This window comes from Manacus candei, unplaced genomic scaffold (genome assembly GCF_025592945.1).
Source record: "Manacus candei isolate 608988 ecotype Guabito, Panama unplaced genomic scaffold, ASM2559294v1 h1tg000049l, whole genome shotgun sequence".
Classification (NCBI taxonomy): Eukaryota; Metazoa; Chordata; class Aves; order Passeriformes; family Pipridae; genus Manacus; species Manacus candei.
Window position 1 is genome coordinate 30,267,076 of NW_026138097.1, and position 24,768 is coordinate 30,291,843.

At 36.6% G+C, this 24,768-nt stretch overlaps 1 protein-coding gene across 9 annotated transcripts in view; it reads left to right on the plus strand.

Annotated features, from left to right (window-relative positions):
• SEMA5A (semaphorin 5A) overlaps nt 1-24,768 on the plus strand; it is a 325,120-nt gene that overhangs the window by 179,209 nt on the left and 121,143 nt on the right. For all 9 annotated transcript variants that reach the window (XM_051798972.1, XM_051798980.1, XM_051798971.1 and 6 more), the window contains 5 exons: nt 2,384-2,482; nt 3,631-3,844; nt 18,463-18,748; nt 22,117-22,252; nt 23,970-24,174. In XM_051798972.1, coding sequence (XP_051654932.1) covers nt 2,384-2,482; nt 3,631-3,844; nt 18,463-18,748; nt 22,117-22,252; nt 23,970-24,174 — 940 coding nt within the window. The remainder of the gene's footprint in view (nt 1-2,383; nt 2,483-3,630; nt 3,845-18,462; nt 18,749-22,116; nt 22,253-23,969; nt 24,175-24,768) is intronic.

Here is a 24,768-nt window from a genome sequence, read left to right on the forward strand (position 1 = left end):
AGGTCAAGATGAACTGGAGAATAAGACTACATAAAAGATGGCTATTAAACCTAATACTGCTCTCTGAACTGAAAAATATTTTGCTTTTGAAGTCCTTTACATTCACCACTGCCACTTTTACAATACACATCTCAATTTTAAGTGTGTCAAAAGTGTACCAGTACCACCAAGCTTGACTCCAGAGCTAGAAAAGTATCTCTGAATAATTCAAATGACTGAACAATGAAGTCATTTTTCACTATGTTTTCGGGTGGTGATTGTTTTATTAATAACAATTTTTTTTAAAATTTGTTTTCTATTAATGTGAACTTTTTTTTCATATGAAGAAAACAGACACTTAAAATGCTATTCTTTGTCTGCCCGACAAAAATTTGAAATGAGATGTTTTATTTGCCCTGTTGCAGTATGGATTATTGTCAAGTTGGCACAGGACTTGGGAACATTAAAGAGAAGAATCCTGTGATTCCCAAGAACGCCAGAGTTTAAAAAATTAACATTATTTTTGAACAAAAAGAGTGGGTGATCAGCATGCAAGTAATTTAGAATAGACACTATTTCAGGGAGCTCTGGAATATGAAGGGGAGAGGTTGGGTACGTCGTAATGTCAGAACCCACTTATTTTTCCTACACTTACATTCCATGGCTTGCTGCAAAGGGCAGAATGGAAACAGACCAAAGAATAAATTACTGTCGTACATTCTATCAACCTCCCTGAGCACCCTTCCCTCAAAAAAAAATTAAAAAATTAAAAAAAAAAAAAAAAGGAATTGCTTTCGATTGTTGGGCTTTTTGGTTTCTTTTCTTTCTTTCGTTGATGGTGTTAAAGCAACCTAAAACACGAAAACTGCCTGTACTGCCAAGATGTGAAATTATTTATTTATAAAAGGCTTGTTGCACTGCCCAACTCTGTTTTATGGTTGCATGTTTGCTTCTTTGTGGTTTAAAGAATATTAAAATGACAGTTTTTTAAAGTTCAGTATAAAAACTTTGTATTTTTTACACAATATGAATCAAATTTTACTTCTAAGACGTTTGGCCCTTACCTTTAAAGTCTCAAAGACAAGCATTTAAAAGCAACATTTTCATCATTTTCATGAGAGATTAGTTTAAATGTGGGTTTGAAAATGATTTTTTCAAAGAGGTAGGGGTTTTTTTTCTGAGATTTTACAGGATTTTTTTAGTTTATTTTTAACTTTTTTTATGAGGAAAGTTATAGAAGGTAAATCTTGAGAGTTTTCTCAGAGATCTTTAAAGTATTTTCTTCATCGTCTTTTGCAGTCTATTTTATGCCTGTTCAGTTTATTCAGGATTATATTTGTTTTCTTCTAGGATGAGAGTCTATTTTCAAGATAAACAAGCAATACATTTAATATAACTGTAGGCCAGATAATGGGACTTCTGCACCATTACTATTGTATGGATTTACTTACATGATTTCACTTAATATCTGCTGGAATTGCATAGCTGTAATTTCACAAGGTTTTTTCATGCTTTATATGAGACTATCTTGTGATGAATGCTAGAGAGTATTCAGATGCTAGTTTCTAGGAAACTGTTTTCTCCAAACAAAACTTTATTTTCTCCAAACATATTATTGATCATTTTATCAGATAGGGACACTGATTTTTGCAAGAGGGGTGTTTGAATCTTTCCTACCTACAGTTCTGGGAGATTTTTAATATTGTAGGAGAAGGCTTTCTGTCTGAATAAACAGTAGAATTTGATGTTCGTTTACAGCTTCTGAAATGAGAGACATGAGTATCACAAAGCCTTCAAACATTCTAATGGGGTAAAAAGGATGTAAAGTTATTCCTTAGGGGTGAGCATCTTTGTATTGCAGTAATGAAATTTTTGATAAACTTTGAATTAACAGGAAAGTAGATACTTCTAATAAAACAGATTGTGTAAATTATGAAATCAGTGGTAACAAATCCACATCTGAATATCTCAAGAATTTTATTTGTACTGGTTTCGATATGGTCTTGTTACTGACAGACTGTTCTTTCTCCTGTTTTCCTCACAACTTCTTTCCTTAGCCAATCTGTCTTTGAAATCAGCATCTGATCTCTTGAGAGAGAAGTGTATTTAAGGCAGCATCTATCTGTTCAGAATTTAGCTAAACCTTTGAGATGTAGCCTGAGAAGAAATCTCCAATACAGAAGAGGTTTATTGTTATCCTATTAAGAACATTTTGGGAAGGTTGATGGATGCATGTGTTTTAATTAAGAAATCTATGCATATCGTAATTGCTAACACATTGGGTATGCTTAAACCTTGTTCCCTAAAAGATTTTCTGTGTGGACACATAACTGTGGAAAGCAAAGTGTAATTAGTCTCCTCTACAGTTTGAAGTATCACTGAATATACTTTTTTTGCATCACAGGAGGAATGCCAGAACTATATTCGAGTGCTTCTTGTGGGAGGCAAGCATCTCTTCACCTGTGGAACCAATGCATTCACTCCAATCTGCACCAATCGAACGGTATGAGTTTTGCCTCACAAGCTGGAATCCTGTTCTAGGCCAGCAGATTAAAAGGCAGAGCATGCTGTGGTTGAGAACTGGCTATTTGCATGTTGATGGGTGAGCTGATTTTTAAAAGGCTGATTTAGCTAGTGGCAGGCCAAATAGGAGAGCTAACCAATGATCTCTTTTTGCAGTCTTTTCCTCAACTATGAGAGGAGCACAACTATGAGCAGCTCAATTCCTCCTACAGGGCAATTTTCCTGAACTTTAGGTATTTCTAAGACTTCTGCCACTATGTCAAGTTTGGTTAGCATCAACTGGGTTAGTTATAAAATGTAGTTGCGTAGCTACATCCTTTGTACATGTAGTTCTGGAGAAATGAGAGTACATGTAACTTCTTTCTGATGAAAATCAGAAATCTTAGTTAAGAAGGTCTGTCATTCTGTTTTGAAAACACCCCTAATTGTAGGATCAATAAAAGTCATAATATCAAAATGTCACTGTTTGGACTAGCTGCCTATATATGTCAGGATGGGAGAAACATTTAAATACAAAGAATAACTGTATCACTAAAAATTCCTAGGCACATTTATTATATTTAAAACCATTTTACCTTTTCTTTCAAATAGCACATTAACATCATACCGTGTTTTATGGCTGAAAGTATTTGGGCTGAGAAATTAGAGATGGTTCTGCTATATTGGAAAGCTTCTTTTGTTAATCTCATTTTTCATGTGAGATTATTTCCTGAAATACACCAACAAAACAAATAATAGATTTATTTTTTTTTATTGTCTAGTTGTTTGCTACAGTGAATACCTTAGTTGATTCTGGCAATCAGGTCTGTTTTTCTTTTACATAGTAACAATCTTTGTACAGATAACTAATTTTTGAGTTGCTTCTAATAGAAAACATTTTAGCCATGATGACTAATGATTGTCATGCATGTTTTACATACCAAAGTAGCAAAAGCAAACTGGACAACATGGCAATAAAACTTTCTATATGAGAAAATTTCAGATTGATGTAAAGGTTAGCTCATCACTATTGTACAATACCAAAGCAGATAACTGGTATTTATGGTAGGATTTTGCTCAGATTGATATAGCTTGGCTGAAATTATAATTTTTAGGTAATTTTAATCCCTTTTTCTAATTCTTTTACAGTTAAGTAACTTGACAGAGATACATGACCAAATCAGTGGCATGGCTCGTTGTCCTTACAGTCCCCAGCACAACTCCACTGCTCTTCTCACTTCCAGTGGGGAATTATATGCTGCTACAGCCATGGATTTTCCAGGAAGGGATCCTGCTATTTATCGAAGTCTGGGGGCTCTTCCTCCTCTCCGGACTGCCCAGTACAACTCCAAGTGGCTGAATGGTGAGTGCTGATAGAATGTGAGACTCAGGTTTTTTTAACCCATGTTCTTCATATTCATGGTCTTGAGATTGCATTCTGATAATTTAAATGTTTTTAAAGTATTGTTTATCTCATTTTAAAATTATTTTGGATATTTATTATTTTACAAGTATAAGTATTATGGAATTTAGTTAATATAGGTGAAATTTGTGGAAGTGCACTTAAATATATGTCATGTTTGAAGGCATAGGGATGAGCTGCACTTGCGGTGCGCTTACATGGCAAAACTGAATCAGCTTTGAGCAGTAGCTTGCCTTGAGTGTTCTTTTGTTGAGTCCTTCAAGAACTTAAGGCATAAAATAAACAATTTAGAATGGACTGAATTCTCTTGGCTTTCCCTGCAGGTCCCAGCTTTGACAGGCAGAAAAAGTTTGGCTTCCAAGCTGCGTAGGTGGCAGACTGACATTTTTGACACTTTCTATAGCCAAAATATAGGGAATTGTCTGCAAAACACATCATAAAATTGTGTTCAGCAATCAATACTGTGTCGTGGATGTTAATCACTTGATGAGAATTTCCAGCTGGGAGAAGCTGTAAGCAGATAGGTATTCCTGTGATATGACAGACCCAGTTGCCATTTTGTATATTACAAAAAAAAGAAGCAGATCCTTTTAAAATTAAAATTATTATTTACATAAAATGTGAAATTATGTATGTTATAATTTACCCATACTTGTTCCAGTAGAAAAAATACATATTTTCATAATGCACGCTATGTGACACAAGTCACTATTCCTGCAGTGCATTTCATGATATGTTAGGATTATTCTCATGTTTGAAATTAAATACAAATATAAATCCTTCTAACTTCAGAACATTTGGTCAGCTGAAAGTGACAGACTTTATTTTGAATATTTCAGTTCTAATATAATATGAATGCTGAGTTCTGCTTATATGATTGGTATATTTTATGCGAACAAAGAAGCCATCAGAGGTAACTTGGAGAAATTTGCCACCTTCTCTGAAGGTCAGATGATTTTTGAATGTTAATTAACAACAAAAAAACCCTAGACTGTGTGGGACATAACAGAATTATAGCATTGCAAAAGAAGTGAGAGGAAAAATGAACTCATTGTATATATATTCCTGTTCAGACAATCTTTGTCCACACGGCCTTGGTGTTGGAACTAGTTGCTGTGCCACACCTGTGTGCTTTTGTCGAATGGGAAAAGTTCTTCGCATGAATTTTCAGTTAAACTGGATATATTTTATGCCAGAAGTCACAATAAAATCCCCTCCAGACTTCTCTAATTAATCAGATTCACTGTGTTCACATTTTTTCTATTAAAAGCTTCAGCTGCACTTATACATTCTCTATTACAGCTCATTTTTCTGCCTCAAAACTGTTTATAATTAAGTTACCAGGAAACTGTGTCTTTTATCTTAGGGGAGGAAGAAAAAGATGAGTTTTGTGACTGGAGCGAGTTCAAGTAAATCCAATAAAAGACTGGAAACAACCCATTGACCTATAGGGGGAATGTCTTCTGGGGTAGCTAGAAGTTGGGGATTCATTTGCTTTTATGTCAATTTGCCTGCTCCTGTGTGATTCAGTGCCAAGAAACTATATTAGTTTTTCAGGGATTGGATCGAAAGTGAAGAGTTTGCTACTTTCAGTGAGAAAGTAACACAGATAATCCTGCAAGAAAAGTAAGGTGTCAACTGGAATGGAAGCTCCCTAGTCAATATCTGTTCAGCAGCAGTAGCTCACTTGCTTTAGGTGTGCATGTGCATGCACATGTTTGTGAAGGCTTCCAATTTAAAAGAAGCTTTTTTTTTACATCCATGTTTTCCTCAGAAGTACCATGTTTTTTCTCACTTAGATTTTCTGCTCTGCCAATTATGTTGGACCAATTCAAGTCATCTCTGGGGGTGATGGCAGTACTCTAAAACGCAGCTGATTATCTTGCTCTGTGTGCTATTGCTATGCAATAAAGACACTGTTGATTTTAATGGCTACCACAGTGAATTCAGAGATCTTCAATTCCATCAGTCAGGCCAAAGCATAAGCCTATATGCTTAAGTAGTCTACTGGTGGTGTTCACTGTAACTTGTGGTAAAGGATCTTGACATGAAAAGCTCTGAATCTTCATCACAGGAGAAACCTTGATCCTAAATCTTAATTGTCAGAAGGTCTGTAATCACAAGAACCATGACACACAGTGTGGGAGGGGAAAATGGAGCTGATGTGTCAGGTGGCTGGGGTGTTGCCATGATGTGATTTTGCCTTCTGGAATCAGATATCACAAATAAAATACATTTACGCTGGTGGCCTGAGTTCCCCATTCATTCTGGTTCAGCCAGAGTCATGCATTTATTATCATGTACTGCCTTCTACTAGGGGCTTGATAGGTCTGGAAACAGTCCATAATAGCTGAATAGGTAAGTTAGCAGTTATTTTCAGCATATGTCACATTCATATGTTCATCATTCTGATCAATTGCTCATCCTTAGCAGATTATGGAGAATCAGTGAACTTTCATTTCTGTATTATCATTTTCTTGAGGCAGTCAACTCTCAATTATCTGAGGTGATGAAGGGTTTGATAGCTTGGTTAAAGATATTAATTATTCAGAATATGTCTAAAATTAAGCCACAAGAATATGGTGTGAGACTTTAACTGAAGGGAAAAAGGAAAGTTAGTGTGAAGCACAAAGATTTTGAGGAAGCACTAATCCAAAAAGGAAGATGGACAGTACAGCAACACTACCAACAAAGAAATCCTATTTCTGACTGGAGCTAGTTGTTGTGGAGCCATCTTAGAGGGTCTGTGGATATACTGTTTGCTCACCTATTAGATAACCCCTTTCAAGATTTTACTCAAAAGAATTTTGTCTGTTTTAAAAATTTTCAATGGCAGAAAAAACAGTTTGCCAAATGTTACAGATATCTGCACACTTCCTAAAGTTTTACCTATTTTGTAGAACTTTAGAGTGCACATAATCATGTCTTCTTCACTGATGGAAGAAAGAAATATCTGGTGGTAGTTATTGAACTTACCGTCTTTTAACATTTACAGTAGTAATCTATTCATCTCTTAATTACCTCTGAATATGATCACCACTTACAATTTTTTTTACCTCAGAACTTCCCTCCACTTCTGGAAGAAGAAATTAATGTTCTGTTTATTGATGCTATTTCTGTCTTCCTAGTGCTCCTGTAGACAACATTAAATACAGCTAGCCCAAATGCAATGAGCAGGGTTTTGACTACAGTCATAACCATGCAGAAGTTGTCTCCATGAGGAGTTGCCATTGAAGCATCAGGCTACTGCAGTGGTATGACCTGAGCATTCACCTTAGTTCAACAGTTCTAGGGGTTGGGTTACTCACAAAGAATTTAGCAACTGACAGTGAAGAGACAGGCCCTGCTTTTTCCTCTTCCCAACCCTGTCTCTAATTCTATCACTCTACTCAAAGAGAACATGATCACCCAGAAAAGTTAACTGCTGCAAAACAGCTCTCTCCTCATCCAACAGCCCAGCCGGCTGCAGATAGCAAGCCTGAAAGTGTGAACCTACCTTTACCTCCCATGATGTTATGTTTTGTCCTTCTCATTCCCCATGCAGAGAAAAAAGTAATGCTTCAAGTTATGTGAAAATATATATATATATATGCACAAACAAATGAAGACTGTAAAAAGACTGCTCACCAGTAATTTACTCTGTAAGGTGTCCTATTCTACTACCTATTCTTTCTCTTTCTCTCTGAATTCCTGTTCAAGGGCTTCTGTGCTTGAGAGAAACAATTAGAGGTAATAGAACACATATTGAGGATTATGCCTAAAGCAGACATCTCTTCCACTGATTTCTTCTCCTGACCAAAGCAATCAGCAACACCTTGAGCTTCAGCCAACTGCTCGGGTCAGTAAAGGGCAGCGTGGTGCTAGAATGTAGGATTTCATAAAAGGAATAGTATTCCTTAGCAGTCTGCTTTGGACATTATTAAGTGATAAAAAGTAGATTAAATCTTTCATTAAGCTGGCATGCTGTTTATTTCAGTCTCTTTAAGCTTTCAGTATAACATAGTGTTTAAATATCCAGAGTTGACTGTTACAGTATGCTTCTAATTAGACTTTGCTTTAGAGTTGATCTGCAAAGTGCAGTAGGAGTAGAATTCATCATAGTGTGCTCTAGAGGACAGAGGTAAATGTAATAGTTATATTTGTAGTCCACAGTTGCAGCGAGTCCAGATTGGCAAGGAAAAGCCTTCTCTGTTTAGACTTAGAAACCTTTTCTGTAGTCCAACATTTACAGTTAGTAAAGGTGTTTCTCCTTTCAATATGCCTCTTCAAATCAGTAAATGTTTGATCTGATGCCTCAGTGTGAAAGTTTGCCTTAGTCTATGAAGTCTGTTTGCTTCCCTTAGCCAATAAAAGGGCAAAACAGATTTAAAAAAAAGAAAAAAAAAAAAAAAAGGGAAATCCCTTTCAATCCCTTTCAGTTTCATCACATGGGAAAACACTAGGACATTCTGTTTCATAATTTGCCAAATGCCTTTGCTTAGAATCGCTTTGGTCTCCAACTATCTTGAAATACGTTGTAGCTGTTTTCTTTATCCTAAACATACTATGATAAATGCTATTGGAACATAACTAAATAAATATAAACTGTGTTTTAAATGTCAAGAGACTTCATCAGTGAGCAGACCACAGATGATTAAAATGTAATCCTATATAAGATATAGCCCCAAACAAGAATAAAATAAAATAAAATAAAATCCCATACAAATTAGAAGTCTTTCCAGCTGAGAAAAGGAGAGGAATGTTTGGATTGTTCTGCTCTGTTGGTAGACATAAAATTACTATTTTTCCTCTTGCTGTCCTATGCATTTGGTTATTAGATACTCTTATTAAAGCAGTTCTTCTGAGATCACTTTCTGAAAACATTTTGCTTAACAAATACTTGTTAATCCAGAAAAGATACTTTTAGTCCTCAAAAGTAAGAGTAAAATTATTACAAAGGTGGTTTGGTTAGTGGGGTATAACACAACTCTGAATGCAATCCTATTATAGTTTGTTAGCAGACTTTTATTATAACTTTTGCTACTTTTAGGATGTGTGAAGAGAATTTATGATCTAAGAATAAAAATTAATCCTTTCAATTTTGTTTTTAAGGATTAATGGAAATGGCTATAATAATTCAGGGTTATCCTTTAGTTTTTCTGGCTTTTAATGAAAAGCCTTATAATTACCTAGTGGAATCTTTTCTTTATTATGTAATATTTCATGTAACTCAAAACCAGTCCATGCTTGAATGTGCAAAGTAGTCTTTCAGATAAGAGACCCGACTGAAAATATGCAAAGCGTATTCAACAGTTGTTGCTTATTTTGCATGAAGATAAATAATTAATTTTCTTTGGTTGTGCCACCCATGAGGTTGATTCTGTTCTTTTGTGTGTATCATCATTTTTGCCAGTATCTTAAAATAGGAGGGAAATGCCGTAGGCTTCTTAACTGGAGCTGCTGCAGGAGGAAAAATTTGAGCAGTTAAACTGTGTTTTTTCTTTCAAAGTTGTGCATCTTCTCCTAAATGGCAATGACAGAGTAGGAGAGCAGTAAGTTCATGTGAAATGGAGGTGTCTCCGCTGCCTTCCTTTTACAAAACACTTTTGTAGCATTTCCTTATGTCATGGTTTGAGATCCTCAAAATCCAATTCCCTAGTCCAAACCCCCTCCCACATCTCAACCCAGTGTGAGATGGTTTTTCCAGACACTACACGAGACTCAAAATGGGGGAAAGGGAATATATATTACAATGACTGTACAAATAAATTCTACAATACATTATATACAATCTTAGCTATCTCTACCATGACATAAAAGTATTTACAATGGATCAAATCTCTTCTCCCCTCCAATTAAAAGTCCAGGAGGGAAGAAGGAAAGATCCTTTCCACTTTCAGAGCAGCAATGTCTCTAAGGCAGCAGGTCTCTCTCTCTCTCTCTTCCATGCAGCAGCTGTAGCTGGATCTCTGCCAGTACACACGAGGGGGTATCCAAGCTCTTTCGGCCACTCGACTCCAAGCGAGGGTTTTCTCTTCCGTGGGCTGCGTAGCAGGGACAAAACTCGCTTCACCACGTCATATCATGGAGCGTAAGACCCCCATGAAGGTCCCTTCCTCAGGGGATTCACCCCTGAGTCAGAACATCTCGGGCAACTTTCAGTTGAAGGCCTTTGCCTCAAGAGTTCTATCAGAGCTTCTGTGCTCTGATCTCAGGCTGCTAGCTTAGCTTGGCAGCAGTGGTGAGGGGGAGGCAAAGGTCACCCCCTCCACATTCCTTTAATCATCCCAGTCCAGCTTTCCAGGACTCCTGAGCTTTTCAGCTCCTCTCTGCAGTGCTGTAGCGCTCCACGACTCTTTCAAGTAGAGTCCATCATCCTCCTCTCTCTCGGAGGTCTCACAGGGGTTTGGGGTTTTGTTTCAGTTCTTACCCCAACTTTCTCTCTCTCTCTGTAGAGCCTAATTCTCTCTCTGCTGCTGGCTCTCTCTCTCAGCTCTCTCAGACAACTGTGTCTTCCTGCTCAGCTGCATGTTTGTTTCTGCTGCTTCTCCGTTATCTCTTGGCTCTCAGCCACAGTCTCTGGACGCTGCTCCTGCTGCTGCTCTGTCTCTGCTCACTCATGGTGGAGAAAACTTCTTTAGCTTTCTAGCTACAGGTACTTAGCCCAGTTTTACACGGTTCCAAGTCCCTGTAGCCCCCCTGCCGGGGGCTGGGGCAGGGGGTGCAGAGGCTCCAAGGGGCTCCGAGCCCCTTGCTCGTGGCTTTCACAACATGGCTACTTCTTCAACAACAACTACAACTACCTTCTCTTCCGTTCTGCTTGTGATATGTTTATATTTTGCAGAAGCGTTCATTGGCTCAAAACTTCAAGGGTCACCACCCCCTGGGGTTTTACCATTTTACAGCTTCAGGGGGAAAACTGTTTCCCCCCACCACACCTTACCTGTTTGAAATGGTGAAAATAAGAAGCATTATCCATGAGGTTGGGATATTTTTACTTTTTAGCTACTCTAGGTAAAACAGCAAGGTCCACCTTCCACTTATTAAAAACATTAGGAGGCTCTTGAGGACAGAGCCTGTTCTTTTATATCTCATCAAGCCTGCTTCTGTCAGGTTCCAGTTGGAGAGGCCAAATGAGGAAGGAAGGCACTTCTGCAAGCAGATAATCTGTTCCCAGCTGTAGAGAGGCACAACAGGATGATGAGCCTCATTAATGCACAAAACTATAATAAACAGTGACCCAGAGAGAATGAAAGAACTGAAATGCATCTCAACCAGGGAAAGATGGAAAATTTCAAATTGCGGGGAGCATGAACACATGAAAAGCAGCATTTATCAAAGAAAGGAGGAGGACAGGAATTTACACCTGAATATGAAGAAGAACTTCCTTTACTGTGCAAGAGGCCATGCACTGGAACAGATTGCCTGTAGAGCCTGTGGAGTCTCCCTCACTGGAGATATTCAAAAGCTATCTGAATGCAATCCTGTGCCATGTGCTCTACGATGACCTTGCTTGAACTGGGAGGTTGGACCAGATGACCCGTCATGGTCCCTTCTGACCTGACCCATTTTGTGATTCTGTGTGATCCTGTCATAGAAATATTGGAGGTAGAGATGGAATTTCAGTAGCAGACATACCAAGCCTTAAGGTGAAGGGGAAAGAGGTTGATTATGAAATTGAAGTCTAGTTTCCTTTTTGTTATGATAAAAAAAAAAAGGAAAATAAAAAAGGAAAAGAGAACCAGATCTGTAGGGAAAGCCCTCTGACTGTTTTGCTCACTGCAAAACTAGAGCAGAGAAAAAAAATAAATTGGTAGTCCAAATGATGTTTGGAGAGAAATGGGTAAGCTGTTATAATTGGGTTTTCTTTCCATACCTGCTGTTTGGCAAAATCTCCTTAAAGAATGCTAGATTCCTGTGATTGTGGAATTCTGGATTCAACTTTAAATAACCATCCAAACTTCTGGATGTTGCAATAGATCTCTATAGCCCAAACTTCTAGAGGTTTTGAGTGAATTAATCTAATCCTATGTATTTTTCATCCTTGGACTCTGCACTCCCAATATATTGCTATGCAAGGTGTCTACCCAGTGAATACATGTGACACAAAATGCACTAAACTCCAGGAGGGATTCTCAAGGACTAGAGTAAGTATTAGGTCAGAGTAGAGAATGACTTCTATAACTAAGTTTGTCGCTGGCAAATTTGCATTACCAAAATGATATAATAAATTACAAAATATTGTGCCATTACCCTGAAAATGAAGATTTATTTGAAATAAACAACAAGAAATAAAACAATGAATTTTGTAATACCATATTTCAGAAAAGAAATAATTGCGTTTCACAATTTATTAGAGTACATCAGTAAAAATGTAATGAGTGCATCCACTTTTATGACTGTACTGAATTGTATTATAAAATCTATTGGCAATATACGAGAAGATTGGAAAAAATGTCTGTATACAGAGTTTTAGTGTATTTTGCTGTCCTTGCTCTTCTATACCCATAAAATTTTCAGTTTAGCAAAAGGAAAAGAATGTAAAAGAAATTGTGGAGAGCTAAGATGTTGCAGAGGAAATAGTCAAAACAGACTGGTAGCCAGTTATTCTGTGACAGGTTAGCATTTTAAGCATGCATCCTAGATAATTATGAAACACAGAGAAAAAATAGCTATTAATAAAATAACTTCCGCCAGTTTTATACAGGACTTAACATTTTACAGTTCAGCTACTGAGGAAGGATATAGATATGTTGACCAAAAGTTATGTGTTACTTTTGAGATATATAATGCTGTAGGAAAATTTTACTCTGGAGTAAAAGGGCTCTAATTTGTCCTTAAACATTCATGAGCAGCGATTACTTGATCAGCCCAATGCAAGATCCATACTCTTTTCCAACAGCCGCAAGGGGCTACACTAATTGAATATACTTAATAAATATACAGTGATGGCAAAATGCAAATAGCAACTCTACTTCATTAATTATGTCAATAAGGTGAGAGAAAATAAAACAGACTGGCACATTTGGATTTTAATTTCTTTCCATTACTTTAAGCTTCCCTTTTGGAGAGCGTTTTTAGCTGAAAGCTGAAGTTTATTCAAAAAAACTGAAGTGCATCTTCCTAGAATTTAAGGCCATTAAGCATTTGGCTGAATAAAAATATTTGGAAGAAATAGGTATTTAGAGGTCAACAGTATGGTGTGATTCATTGATCTCTTGAAGTCAGTGAACAAGTTCCAGGTAGATGTCATTCAACATTAGACTAGTATCTAGACTTCTAAGATTTTGAATATATTATGCATTCAAATATCTATGGGAGTGTGTCTTATTTTGGAGATAAACTTATATATATGTATATAGATATATGTATATGTAAAATCTCTGTCTAGATCTGACAAACTTCTAATTTTATCTTTCTCTTCATATTTTTCATTAATTTTGACTGGGTCTCTGAATGCTTTGCACTTCAGAAGTGAGTGGTCACATCTCACAGGGACAGTCTTGGAAATCACAGCTCTTTCTTGCTTAGAGTAGGCATTGGACCTTGTAATCCTTAAGGTTAATTGCTGTTACCTCCATAAAGTAAGACAGTTCATTCCATGTCATTTGGTTCACTCTGGAAACAGTAACATCCACTAACTATGTAAATTAAGTCATATTAGTGTGCTTCAGAGGTTGAGGGGTTATATGGATTAAAAAACACGAGCAAACTTTCTTGCTCCAAAGCTCAGACAGTGAGAATAGGCCAGGACTACCTAAGATGCTCTCATGGAGCTCTTTTAGGCTCCTATTTCTGATTTCTGTATGGAGAAGTTCCTGTACAGTTTCTCTCATCCTTTTACCCACTCAGAGTACTTCTACACTGCTAAATAAGAAAGGTCCAGGAAATAAGCTTATGCATGAAACCTTTAGACATCTGTATTGCTTAATCGTTGGCTCACTTCCCAGATTTGTTTGGACCCCTCCAGCTACTGTTTTCTGAATGAAAGCCTGGGTGTGACCCAGGGAGAAGTTTGCTTTATATACCATTATCAAGAGACCTTACAGATGGAGCTGTACCATTTGGCTTCTTCTGCCTTCCAGAGAGCCCCATCCTGTTCCCAGTAAACTTTGCATTCCTAAATCCCCCAGTCTGTCCTTACACTGCTTCCCACTGCAGCGCACCATTACTTTCATGCCATAAGAAGACCATTGTCTGGGGTGCAGCATCAGCACGTGCTGCATGGCAGAGCTGCAACCAGTCCCTATGGGAGCAGTTGGCACAGTCAGACAGCGTCAACATGTGACTTCTCTGTCAGTGAGTATTGATTTGATCTTTTGGTTTCCAGGTTCTCTGGGTGAATGGAAAGGAAAAATAATCTAAAGGGAATCATTGTCTTATCCCAGTAAGTGCCTTCCCATTAAGAACAAAGACTCTGCTCCCCAGAAAATGTAGGTTTGTCTACAAACTTCAGAAAACCAATCAGATTATTTTAGATGGAAGCATTATCTTGACTTCATACAGTTGAGTCATCTTTTTCTGAGTCATAACTTAGAAGAGTCTGTGGGGAAACATCTTTGCAGGGCATTCATGCTGCTATATGAAGGAAGTTGTAGATATTCCCAGGTATTTGTGCTGAGTAAGCAAACTTATGAAATGGCACACTAGTCTGTTTGCCCAGAGGCTAACTAGCCCGCCAGTGCTTTCGATGCATGGGCTTGTGTCTCTGTGTAGCACTGCTCCATGCTGTACCCCAGTGATCTTTGTTGGGTCACACTGACAAGCTCATTTTCTTACTTTCCTGATTCCATGGATTTCATTTAATTTGGGAAAGTCTAGTCAGCCTGACACATCCATAAATTGAGTATATAGAAACCTATAAAGGTCATATACAATATTCGTGACATTATTACAGGTCGACATTCTCATACCAGCTGTATCCTGTCACATACCAGAATCCTTGCACTTGTTGTGTTGGTCTAATAATTCAGAAATGAGGTGTGTTTACCCTTCCAGAACTATTTGCAAAATCAGCAGGAAACAAGAGAATCACTTCATTTGCTGCATTAAAAACTTCTGTGAGAAGGCCTCCATGTCAACAAACAGCAGTTCACAGAACAATAGTTGGACACATAAGAACTGATTTTTCCTAGATGGGAAATTCTTTTTAACTTTGAAGTTTTTAAGTGATCCTGTTCCTTTTTCCCAAAGAGGGAATGAAATAAATAAAGTCTGACCTGATAATCCTTCCATATCCACTGAATTCCCTGAGGTAACTCTGAGATTATTACATTTCATGCAAATAAAAGCAGTTTTCACAAATTTCAACAGCAGGTCACATTTTCATCAGTTTGTAATCAATAAAGTATATGCATAGGTGTTTGCAGATGTATATATTGTTTCTCAGTTTTGAATCCATGAAATATGAGTACTAGGTATTTTTCATACATGTATTATGATTATCAGTGCAACTTTAAAATACTGTCTTTTGAAAGATTGACATGGGCTTTCAAGAACCTCAAAAACATTCTTAAAGCATTTCACATTATTTTTATTCTTACAGCTCGTGAAATTGCTTTTTTTTGTCATTCATCATTCTCCACACTGAGTGCTTCCCATAGTGTTTTTTTTACTTTGCAGTAAGATCCTATTGTGCCTTTTTATATCAGTGGGCCTCCAGTTGAGAGCTATCTTCAGGCCTTATTGCAAGGAAGAGCCACTTTGTTTAATATTTGTAAAAAAATGTTTTTGTGGGTAGATAGATCAAATTGATTTTGCACTATAAGTAGAATCTTTTTACATAAGTCAAGATATTTTTGAGATAATCTGAAAGACCAAGTAGGGTTATTGGCTACAAAAAGTCAAACGTATAGTTGGAAGTATTTACTTTTTTAATGCAATTTCAGGTCTATTGTTTTTCTTAGTTTCTACCTTTAGTTGATATTGCTTTAAGTCAGTCATAATCTTAGTATGTGGACAGGTATCCCAAATTACACTGAAACTAGTGAATGCTTTTTCTTTCCTCCACAGACAGTAGTTCCTTCTATGACTGTAAGACCAATCTGAAAGGATGTTGTGTAGAATGAGAAAGTATATTACAGATAAGAGAAATAATGAGTAGGTGTTATATAAATATAATTGAAGAACTGAAGTTGGATAATGAGGGAAAGTGGGGATTTTTCCTTTTGGGATTTTTTTGGGTTTTAGTTAGCCTGGTATTCCTAAAAGGATTTTTTTTCTAGTATATTTTATTTAAATAAATACAAGTTTGTTCCATAAATCTTCAAACACCTATGTGTATTGAGAATGAAGAACACATAATTGGGATTTATAATACGAAAGAAAACTTTGCATTCAAATATCTTTGGATATATAGTTAGTATTTGATGCCTGTCAAAACTGTCTAACCTCACTAGAATGTGATAGTATACAATTTTGGGATTTTTTAGCCACATGTTTTTGTCATCTTAGTCTTAGTACTTAGTAAATAAATCTTATATATCATTCTACCCTGTTACCTATTCGGCAAATTGCACGTTTTTAGAGAAAAAAATTAACAAAGTTAAAAATTGTCTTTTTTTTCCAGCTTTCTCCAATTTGAGTGTTCAGTTTGTAAATGTATTACAATATTACATTTTATGGTTAAAGAATCAGAGGTCATGATTAACTAAGAATTATTTCTACACAACTGCAAATTCTAGTAATATACTTTAAAGGGTTTTGAAACCTTTGAATCAAAATCCCTATTGTAATGAAAGTTTGACACAGATGTGGAATGAAGATATGAGGTTCTAATAGGATTAACATTAACTAATAGTTTAGTTGTTTGTATATTGTCAGTCCAGTTTTATCTTTAGTGCTATCGCAAGTCCTGTCAAACTATTTTGCTTTTTTTTCTTTTTAAAGACACAAAGGCATTGGTACTATGTAACTTATGAAAACTCAGGATACTAACAAATTCTCAGAATTGTTTGGTTGCTATCTTCCAGCAAAACACCTGCGCAGGTCAGAGTGTGGGGAAAATGTGGTACGTTACAGACTAATCTCGGGGAAGTGCTTGATATAATAATGAATGAAAGTTACAGGGAGGACTGAGAGCACTATTGTGTCTGCTCAGCTTCAAACATCCTAGGCAGCTGATAATCATTGCTTCCAAGAAACCTGCCTTGGAGACTTGCAGCACAGCAGGTAGAGAGGGAAGCAGCACAAGAGGCCACAAGAGCTGGGAGCTGGGCCGTCTTTGGAGAAGAGTTTTCTGACAGAGTTTGGACTGCTGTGTGGAAAGGCCAGCTTCCTTCCCTTTCTAGTGCCCCTCAAAAGTTTTGACAGGTTTGAACTATTCCTGTAAAATGCTTAGATCTCGTTGCAGCAGCTTTTTCCTATACAATAGGGCTGTCAAGAAATATTCATCTATTAAATTTCTTTGGAATGTTTCCTCACAATAGATGTTTTAAAAACAGTTTTGCTTATTTTTTTTCCCACTTCAGAATACAATTTGGGAATGAGAATATAAAGTTTGCTTGTGTCTTGGGGCTATCAGTGTTTTATAATGGTTCCTTACACAAAGGGGGCTCTTCTTGACAAATTTGTCTTTAACAACTCATCAGTTCGCCAATTTATCTTAAGGTCACGGACTTTCTTCAGTTCTAGTAATCCTTAGGAAATGGACCATATGTTTATGTATATTTTCTTTGGTATCTACTGTTTCCTTTTTTTTTTCTTGTAAGAAATATTGCCATCTGTTGTTTTCCAGGTTATTTTTTTACATATTCTGTGTTTTCTCCTTCATCACCATCAGATTTTTGGTCAGTTTTAATTTTTTCTTTATAAGACAGAGAAAAATACTGTGATACTATCAAAAGCTTTAAGCAAGACAGGGTTGAAATGCAGTTATCTTTCCTTCAAATGCTTTTGTATAGTTCTCTTTTCTTTTCATTGCATCCTCTGAATACATTTTCACTCACAATCAGTTACCACCCATTATTCTGCTAATCTGGAGTAATGGCATGGTGGTAAAGCAGAAATAGAGTTAACAGATAAAGCAATTACATTTTAAGAAGACACTATGCCCATATGTAGGGAATGGAAATTCAGTAACACTTTTGATAGTGGAATACAGAAAGCTGGGCCAAGGCTGCCCGGCAGAGTCATGTGCTACAGACCCGTAGAGCAGAGAGTCTGTCAGGCCACGTGTCGTGGTTTAGCCCCAGCTGGCAACTCAGCAGGCGTTTTGTGCTGTTGGGGTGGTGCAAGAAACAGAAAAGGCCTTGGCTCTGTGTAAGTGCTGTTCAACAATAACAGAAACATCCCTGAATTATCAACACAGTTTCCAGCACAAATCCAAAACATAGTGCCATGCTACTGTGAAAAAAAATTAACTCTACCCAGATAAACCCAGCATATCATGATCATGTAGCTCATAATCATGGTTGGACGTGAATTGTCCTGTTCAGATGTCATTGTGCCAGTTCTCTAAAGGATAATCAAAGGTGTGTTTTTCTAAATCTAATATTTGAAGATAAATCGAACTTCCATGTTAATATAAGTGCATATATCACAAGAAGGTGATAAACGATCTTTCCTCCTACTATTTTCAGAGCCAAATTTTGTGTCATCTTATGACATTGGGAACTTCACTTACTTCTTCTTCCGGGAGAATGCAGTGGAACACGACTGTGGGAAAACAGTATTCTCTCGTGCTGCTCGGGTGTGTAAAAATGATATTGGTGGCAAGTTTGTGCTGGAGGATACCTGGACTACCTTCATGAAAGCTCGTCTGAACTGCTCTCGCCCTGGAGAAATTCCATTTTACTATAATGAACTTCAGAGCACTTTCTTCCTGCCAGAATTGGACTTGATCTATGGAATTTTTACCACTAATGTGTAAGTAAAACAAATTATGTATTTTATTTTCTTGCTGTTTGTGACAGCAAAAACTTAAACTTCTGAGCTGCTCTCTTCTGTATATGCCAAGTAAACATCATAAATTCAAACTTCTGTTTTGCCCAATCCACTGTCCTCTTATGCACAAGCACCAGTTCCAAATGTTTCCCACATGAATTGTTGAAGAAATGAGAGGAGGAATTCTTAATATTTCCTTAAAGCAGGGATCCAGTTGTGTTTAAGAGTATTCTGTCATCATATTCATTTATTCTTAGAAAGGCATTAATTTTTATTTTGCATACTATTGCAATACATAAATAAATGATGTACTTAAGAAAAAATATCTTATAATTGTAATGTGACATGATCATGAATTTGACATGATGGATTTTGACCTTGTCAGAAAGAATGCACCTTACCCAAAATAGGACAAGAGGTGCTCTTATGTATTTTAATTACTCCTAACATATACTTTAGTGAGTTTAAGGGTCCAAACAAGAATTTATTTTAATTTTAACTGAACCTGTTGTATCAACAAGGTAAAATTGAAAAAAAATTCAATTTGGTGTTAAAATTTGTTAAATGTTAAAAAATTAGGTCAAGATAGAGATCCCTGGACTCTGAGCTTGATACCAAGAGCCGCTTAGCTCTTAAGAAAAAAAGAGTCATTTGTCTCATAAACTTCCTTTGTTATTAACATGATAACATAAGCAACTAACACGTTGCTTAGTGAGAACAGCCTCTGTGTTATGGCTATGCAGACCAGTATTCAAACCACTGGAACAGAGTTTCCAATTTCGGGTTCTGATTATCTTACCTTCTTGTATTGTCTCGTTGTGTAAGTCAGTTTTGTCTAGAATTTTAGAAGTTCCTTGGACACCTAAAAGACAGGTTGGGCCCCTTAAACAATGGGATACCTACCTTCTATAAATATCCATTAATTGGGTGGAAACAGCCACAAATTAATGTCAACAAATTATTATCCCTACATATTCTAGACAGTGAACATGAATTTGGGCTTTTGGCACAGTCCTTTATGAACACATTTAGGCATCTTCCAGATTCAGGCTCACCCCTGGGCCAGCAGCTCAGGCTGTGAACAAGACTAGTGATGGGCTGCTTACATCCAGCTGTGACAGTTCCTAACTTGTGACAATCAGATGATGAGCTCAACCTGTTCCTGCAATGGAGTAATGTAGTGAATTTAAACACCGCTTTTATAAAGAGAATAGTAGAGACTTTGAGATTACTGGGGATAAGAAAATTTGATGTTGTTTTGATCAGTAATTTTAATTTCATTGATCTGTTTTACTAGCTAGTTCAAATAATAAAAGACAGGTATTTCTCAAGTGGCATACACATACCCCCTTCAACATGATCTTTTATGAAAGTCAAAATAGCCTTGACATGTTCCTGCCATGAAAAGCTTGACCAGAGGAATTCTACTGCAGAAAATCCATAGGGCTTAGGCTATGGAAGGGGAACGATGCTCCTGATGCTCCCTGGCTCTTCTGAAAATGGACTTGCTAATGTTAAGACTACCTTTGCCACGTGAAAGTAGACAGTATTTGAAACCTTGCTGCTACTTCCTTCTTCCCTGGTGGCCTGTCATTCTGATTGTTCAACAGAATGGACTCTTCAAAGAGGATTTAATTACAACTGTTTGAGGGTGGGTTTTTTTGATAGCTCCCATTAAGTTATATTTGTTCCTGACATCAAATGTTGTAAGTAAATTTTTGGACATTGTTGAAATGTTGTAGAGTTAGGATTGCTTCCCCATGCTGACTCCCTGTTCATGGATAATCTGTGGAACCAACCTGATTCACCTTTCCACACTGCAACTGATGGTGTAGAAATGCCAAGGTTTCCCATGAGATGGAACAACATATTCCTTTCTCTTGGTGTAACAGCATCAGATATTGCTTAACCACATTCAGCATTTTTCAGTCTCAATACCTTTAGAATTGCAATGACTTTATTGTACTCTAATTCCTTTTTTAATATACTTGAATATACTTGTGGAGGGAAAAAATGAAACATTTCTGTCAATAAAGACTGAGTAACAGCCAAACCTGCACCTTTTTTATATGGTTGATGATTAAGTCCACTGTAACCACTGCTTCATAATGAAGCTGATTTTGTTTCTTTTAGACGATCTGAAAAATCTGTAAGCGCGAATCTAATGTCCTTTAAGGACTTCAAGAAATTCAAGAAGACATTGGTATGGGTACTATAGAATATTATTACTGAGCTGCATTTAGTGATAATTTATATAGGCAAGGGATTATCAAATCCAATGATAATTGATTCTGCAGATATTGAACACCAAGTGTTGGTGTTTCTTTGAAATAAGGATGACAAGCATAAGAAAGCAAATTGCTCTTTTGTCCTGGTATTTAATCCATATATCCTAACTTTTTTCAGTTGCTGATAGATTTGTGCCTCCAGGTATTGTTGTTTACTTGGGGTTTTTTTCCCATAATTTTGGAGTTTCTATAGTATACTTTCTTAAGCCTTGTGTAAAGTGCAGGCTAAGTTTAAATAAAAAGAAAAATATATTAAAAAAAAAGAAAATAATAATGTGTGGATCAATTGTCAGCAGTTTTACCTGCAATGGAAATCTGTGCAACTAATAGCTTTATTATCTATTCATTTATTTCAAAATGTGGAAGAAACAATACTGGTTCTCATATTACAAGCTTTCATAATAATTAGATTATATTCTTTACACTATGCAGAATTACTTTATTGCCAGGTATATCGCATTTTCAAGGCAAATGCAGGAAATTTTATGATTTGTCTGACTGCCATTTATTTGTGTTTATTTGTTTAACCTTGTATGCAGTCCAAGTTGTTTTCTCTTGATGGGTTTCTGAACTTGTATACTTATTGCTGTACATCATCTCTTGGAAGACAGGATTTTTGTAGAACTATCTGGGATTCCATAAGGTCCAGAGACATACCATAAATTGAATAAATCCTTACCTTGTTTCATCTATGTTGTATGGAAGAAATATTAATAAGCCCTAAGAGTAATATCATCCTGAACTTTGTAACTACAAAAGAGGTGTCCCTAGTGCATATGATTGTGTGGAAGTATAGCCTTGTGGTATCAGAGCAGCGACAGAAGGTAGGAAGTTCTAAGTTTCTCCCGCACCAGCTACTTGGTAAGGCCAACAAATATTTTAAATGCAATGTCTGTGCTAAATCAGCTTATCATCTCTCATTATCTTGAGATATCATCTCCTGGCTGATCTTATCTGCTTAGTTAGTTACTTGAAGGATTGAAGAGTTAGTCTTTTTTATTTATTTTTCAACAAGTTGACTTAATGTTATTGTTTAGGTTAATATTTATATTTCTTTTACAGGAACAGCATAGCAGCCTCAGCAGTTTGTGTTTTCAATCTGAGTGCCATAACTCAGGCCTTTAATGGACCCTTCAAATACCAGGAAAACTCCCGATCTGCTTGGCTTCCATATCCCAATCCTAACCCTAATTTTCAGGTATGAATACATGGGAGAGGGACAATCGTTTACATGAGGTTTTCTCAAAAGGCTTTATGGTTCATGGTTAATAAGGCCCTGTCTTACACTAGCCTAAGACCTTAAAAGAACCTAAAAAAATAGAAGTACTTAGGAAGATTAGATTTCTGGCTCTGTAACTGCAGCAGTGATGTTGGTGGTGCTTTAGAGTACACTTCACATAGACGGGATATATTCATTGACTTAGTCACTGGTTTCCTTCCCAGAAAGAAGGACTTTTCTTTTATAGAGTCCTTATGATAAAGTATCAGAAGTTCTGTTTGTGTAGTCCCAGAAGTAGATTTGTCCTCAAAGTATTCACCTACTCAGTAATAACAGAGAGAAGTATGTGATGTGAAGGAAGACTATTGCCCTGTTGTTACAGTTCCATCAGATATTGTATTTCCAAGGCTGGATTATATTTATGAAATATTTCCAGATTAGAATACTATGGAAGTCCCAGTTTTGAGGAATGTTGTTTTTCTTCAGAGATCACTGCTTTTCTCTTAGACAGAGCAATGTCTATCATAAGACCAAGGACCATTTGAATTTCAGTGTACTATGAGTGTTCAGCTGGAATCTTTCCTGCATGATGGATTCAGAGAAATTCTTCTCTGGCATGGTTTATTTTTTTCATTGATCTGACATACAGAGCAAGTAATTGTTTCCTGCCAGTTGTTTATTTTTCTTTCCTCATCATCTGATTTCTCATGAAATTTCTTGACTTTTTCTTAACATTTGTGGATTTGGAACAATGACATAATTTCAGACTGAAGACATGGCAATAATGAAAAAAAACTGGTAGGGTTTTGAACTCTGTATTTTGCTCATGCTGTAATTTATGGCATAATTTATGTATAGTAAAACAGAATGAAAATTATGACTTGGATATGCCTTTCACATCACCCAAATATTTGATAAATGTTGTGAAGTACTGCTTTACTTCTCTGATGCCAATTATGCCTGAGTAAATATGTGGATGTTTATATATTCACATGCATTAAGCAGCTTTCTCTTCTGTGTCCCCAGTTGAACACAAATATGCTAAAATTAACTGCCACTTATTTTGCTTAGTTTATTTGTGATTGAAACTTGTCCATGAAGTTAGTAAATGCTTTCTTGTAAGGAAAGAGTACAGTTTTCAGATAAAAATTTGTTCAGTTTCAAATGAAAAATGTCTTTGCTGTGGATAACATTGATAGAGCTCTTCACTGTCCATTTTTGCTATTTAACACAGAGTCTTAAGAAACTCCTAGAACTGTTTGTGGTACTTTCACCTCTGACTGTGGTAGGACATGGAATTTCCTTTGAAAATTTGTTGTCTTTAGCATGGCTTCTGTGAAAATTATAAAGAAAACTAGTTAGAAAACTATTTGGTTTGTCAGATGGTAGTTTTTCTCCTTCATGCCCTGTGAACATAGGAGTAGCATAATATTACTGTAGTCCACTTGTGCTGGTCTGTCTAGTGCCCTTCCATATTGTTTAGGGTTAGGGAGCCTCTATAGTACTGCCTCAGGAAAGCTGAACTTCCTCAATTGCTGCACAGTCTGGCTAGCACCAAAATGGGACCTGAAGGTCGAATTCCACAGTGTCACTACATGATTTACCCTTGGGTTTTATTTTCTTGTGCCTTAAATCAGGGAGTAGATCTGTTGTTTTTGTTGCCACGTATAGTAATGTTAGTTTTCTGTGTTTACAGTGTGGCACCATGGATCAGGGTTTGTATGCAAATCTGACTGAGAGAAATCTTCAAGATGCTCAAAAATTCTTCTTAATGCATGAGGTTGTTCAACCAGTTGTTCCAATTCCTTACTTCATGGAAGACAACAGTCGATTTTCCCATGTGGTTGTGGATGTTGTGCAGGGCAAGGACATGCTTTTCCATATCATCTATCTCGCCACAGGTATGAACTCTGTTTGCTGCAATAACTGCAAAAGTTTATGAGGTCTTTGAGCTTTAATGTTCTGCGAATTACATATTAAATATGTGTAGAGCACCTTGAAGATCATTTTTTTCTCTTTGACAGCAACAACCTGTTTATCTTAAACATTTTTTGGATAGAAGAAGCTGTTTACTATGTATTTTATGTCATATTGTGAACTCAAAATTTGGTGTCAGTTTCCTATTCTCCTTTGAAGGTGTGAAGCCTACATGCTCTTGGAATGAACAGTTGGGAATTCTACAAGTGACACTTCCCAAGCTTCTGTCTTTTATTCTGTTTATGTAGTTAAGGGTACAAAGTTAAGGGCCCAAGATAAGATGGTTTAGGATATAGAAGTAACTTTATAAATAGCAAATGCAACAACTGCTATTGTTATTTTTGACTTTTCTACTCACATCTATTTTATCACCTTTCCTTTTGTCTCATTTTTAAGACATTCATTATGCAAATTTACACCCTACCTTATTATTTTCCCATTTATAAACAAACTTAGGAATGAAAGAAAAAGAATTCTTCACCTAAAGTTGCCTTGGTTAGAACTATTGCTTTCTTGCT